Source organism: Limulus polyphemus, unplaced genomic scaffold, assembly GCF_000517525.1.
Source record: "Limulus polyphemus unplaced genomic scaffold, Limulus_polyphemus-2.1.2 Scaffold4802, whole genome shotgun sequence".
Taxonomy (NCBI): domain Eukaryota; kingdom Metazoa; phylum Arthropoda; class Merostomata; order Xiphosura; family Limulidae; genus Limulus; species Limulus polyphemus.
In genome coordinates this window covers 12373-14918 of record NW_013670412.1, presented here as the reverse complement: position 1 = coordinate 14918, position 2546 = coordinate 12373, and the positions used below count along the sequence as shown (strand labels likewise).

Genomic DNA, 2546 nt, shown 5'->3' with positions numbered 1-2546 from the left:
AGCAAAACAAGATACGTAAGTAGAAGTACAAAATGTCCAGCAGGATATGCAAGTCCTAAAAAAACAGAATGTAAAAATATATTCCAAAAACAAATCAAACAATTGACCACAGTCACAAAGGCAGTAAGTTAACCTACTAAAAGAAGAAAACAAATAAAAAGTATAAGCAGTGACAAATGGATTTGTTGGAACCTGTACACATCCTATGACTGTGATTTATTTCCTCCAATCAGCTACATCAAACTTGCTTTTAGCTGAAAAATTCAAACCAACAGTGGAAAATTCTCTTAGGATTGAAACACATGAAAATGAATATAAGTACTTTAAAAAAACATTTAAAAACAATATCAACAAAAAAATACCAAGACAAGTGTAATGATAAAGTGGTCATTCAGAATGACTTTTATGACCCCAGATGAAATGAAAGTCATTCCATGCATTATAGAGCATGTAACAAGAATAAAACAAAGCCATATATATATAAAACACTTCTCAATAGACCAAATTCACTTCTTATATTATATTCACAATTCTGTATTGTTATTTTGTGCCTTGATATTCTCACATAGGGTTCTTGACCTCTGACCCCAATATTTCAAACATTCAATCTGCATTGCTGAGATACTTTGACATGTCATGAAGTACTGAATGAAGAAATTTTTTTTGCTAAAACAACTAGTTCGAACACTCAAAACTGTGAATTTGGGATAATGATAAACACTGAAGGAATTCACTTCTTATTTACTTTCGTCACTGGAGGATTAAATTTATTTGTTTTTGGAAATAATACTGTAAAAAATTCAAAATATTCAAACAGAATCATAATATACATAACACTCTCTTGTACTTAAATGTGGACAAACATGTTATATTTACACAAGAAAAACATCTTTGTTTTTGTATGTAAAATTACCTCTCTGGATGTCTAAATTGACCACCCTTTGTTCTGCTGACCCATTGACCAAAAACTGATGTAAAGAAAAATTAACTTTTTTCTTTGTATTTCAAGATGATACTACTTTAACTCTGATAATGACTTACATCTTGCCAATCCTACTTTGAAAATGAATGCGACAAAAGTTAACAGAAGAAAACTTACCAAGTTTCCAAGCTTGCCAACATGACACAGGCCAGCAGCTGACACTGAAGATATTTCAACATTGAAAAATCAATAAAATTAAAGCTTTAAATGTGACTAATTTTAAAACATGATAATAAAATAATATTTCCATATAAAAAATATTAAACCTCAGGCAAAATATGCACTTAAACAACCAGTATGAATATGGGGAAAAAAAATCAAAATTCGTAACTATATTTTAAATATGAAAACTCTTTCTCTAGCACTTAAAAAATAACAGAAAAAAGCTTTAATTATCTCAATTACACGAAACCGTTAAATTTCTGTTTTTGCGATATCATGTCAATTAAAGATTATTAGATACAGAAATGATAAAAAAATTTAACCACTAATTTGTTCTAAAATTTTACAAATTTTTCCTGATGAATTTCTATTGTAGGATAAAACACGGGATGAAATTTCAAATTTGTAATCTTGCGAGAAAGTGAGTATATATATATATTCACTTTTAGGTTATGCAAGTTTATTTGCCAATAATAATAATAATAATTTTACAAGTTTCTTGAAAAAAATTAATCAATCCAACTGACATTAGAAGTACCATAAAATTTGTTTTCACACACAAAAAAATCAGTTTCTAAGTTTTAATTTTTCTTGACTTATATGTGATACTATTACTACACTTGTCACGTAATACTATTACTACACTTGTCACGTGATACTATTACAACATTTGTCACATGATACTATTACTACACTTGTCACGTGATACTATTACTACACTTGTCACGTGATACTATTACTACACTTGTCACGTGATACTATTACAACATTTTGTAGTAATAGTATCACGTGACAAGTGTAGTAATAGTATCACGTGACTTTGTCACCTGGCTATATTTTAGGAACAATAAACGCAACTCTGGAAATAACAATTTTACGGCAATATAGTTAATTTTTCCTATTTTTTATGGAAAAATTCACGTATAAAAACGTGTTGGGTTCAGATTATATTTTACACAAACAGTCTTGACAAGGCCTTTAATGATGTCCAAAAGATATGTCATAGCAAGGAAACATTAAACAATGGTTCTCCATTTGACAAATCACTATTATTGGATCTTAAACTATTAACCTTAAATATGACTTGTGTTCTTTAGAGTCTTTTTAAGTGGTCAAAATTCAATTCACTTACATTGGGTAAGTGCTCCACCAATATGTAATATCTTTATCTCTTGCAGATTCTGAACAAACAAACAAGGTAAGCTTTTTTATTCCTGCTTTACATTTTTATATTAGTTAAGCTCTATAATTCACAAAATCAAAGGATTTCTTCTGTAACAAAATGCTAGAACTAATTTTAAATGAAGCAATTTATATCCAATAATTTTACTCGGTTATTACTATAATTTTACTCGGTTATTACTATAATTTTACTCGGTTATTACTATACTTTTACTCAGTT

General features: G+C 28.6%; 1 protein-coding gene across 1 annotated transcript in view; it reads right to left on the bottom strand.

The window, feature by feature from the left end:
• The window catches only part of LOC106471704 (F-box/LRR-repeat protein 7-like), a gene marked incomplete at its 5' end in the record, with an annotated part of 25500 nt that overhangs the window by 10800 nt on the left and 12154 nt on the right, over positions 1-2546 (bottom strand). The window contains 2 exons of the mRNA XM_022400316.1: positions 1100-1143; positions 2277-2325. Coding sequence (XP_022256024.1) covers positions 1100-1143; positions 2277-2325 — 93 coding nt within the window. The remainder of the gene's footprint in view (positions 1-1099; positions 1144-2276; positions 2326-2546) is intronic.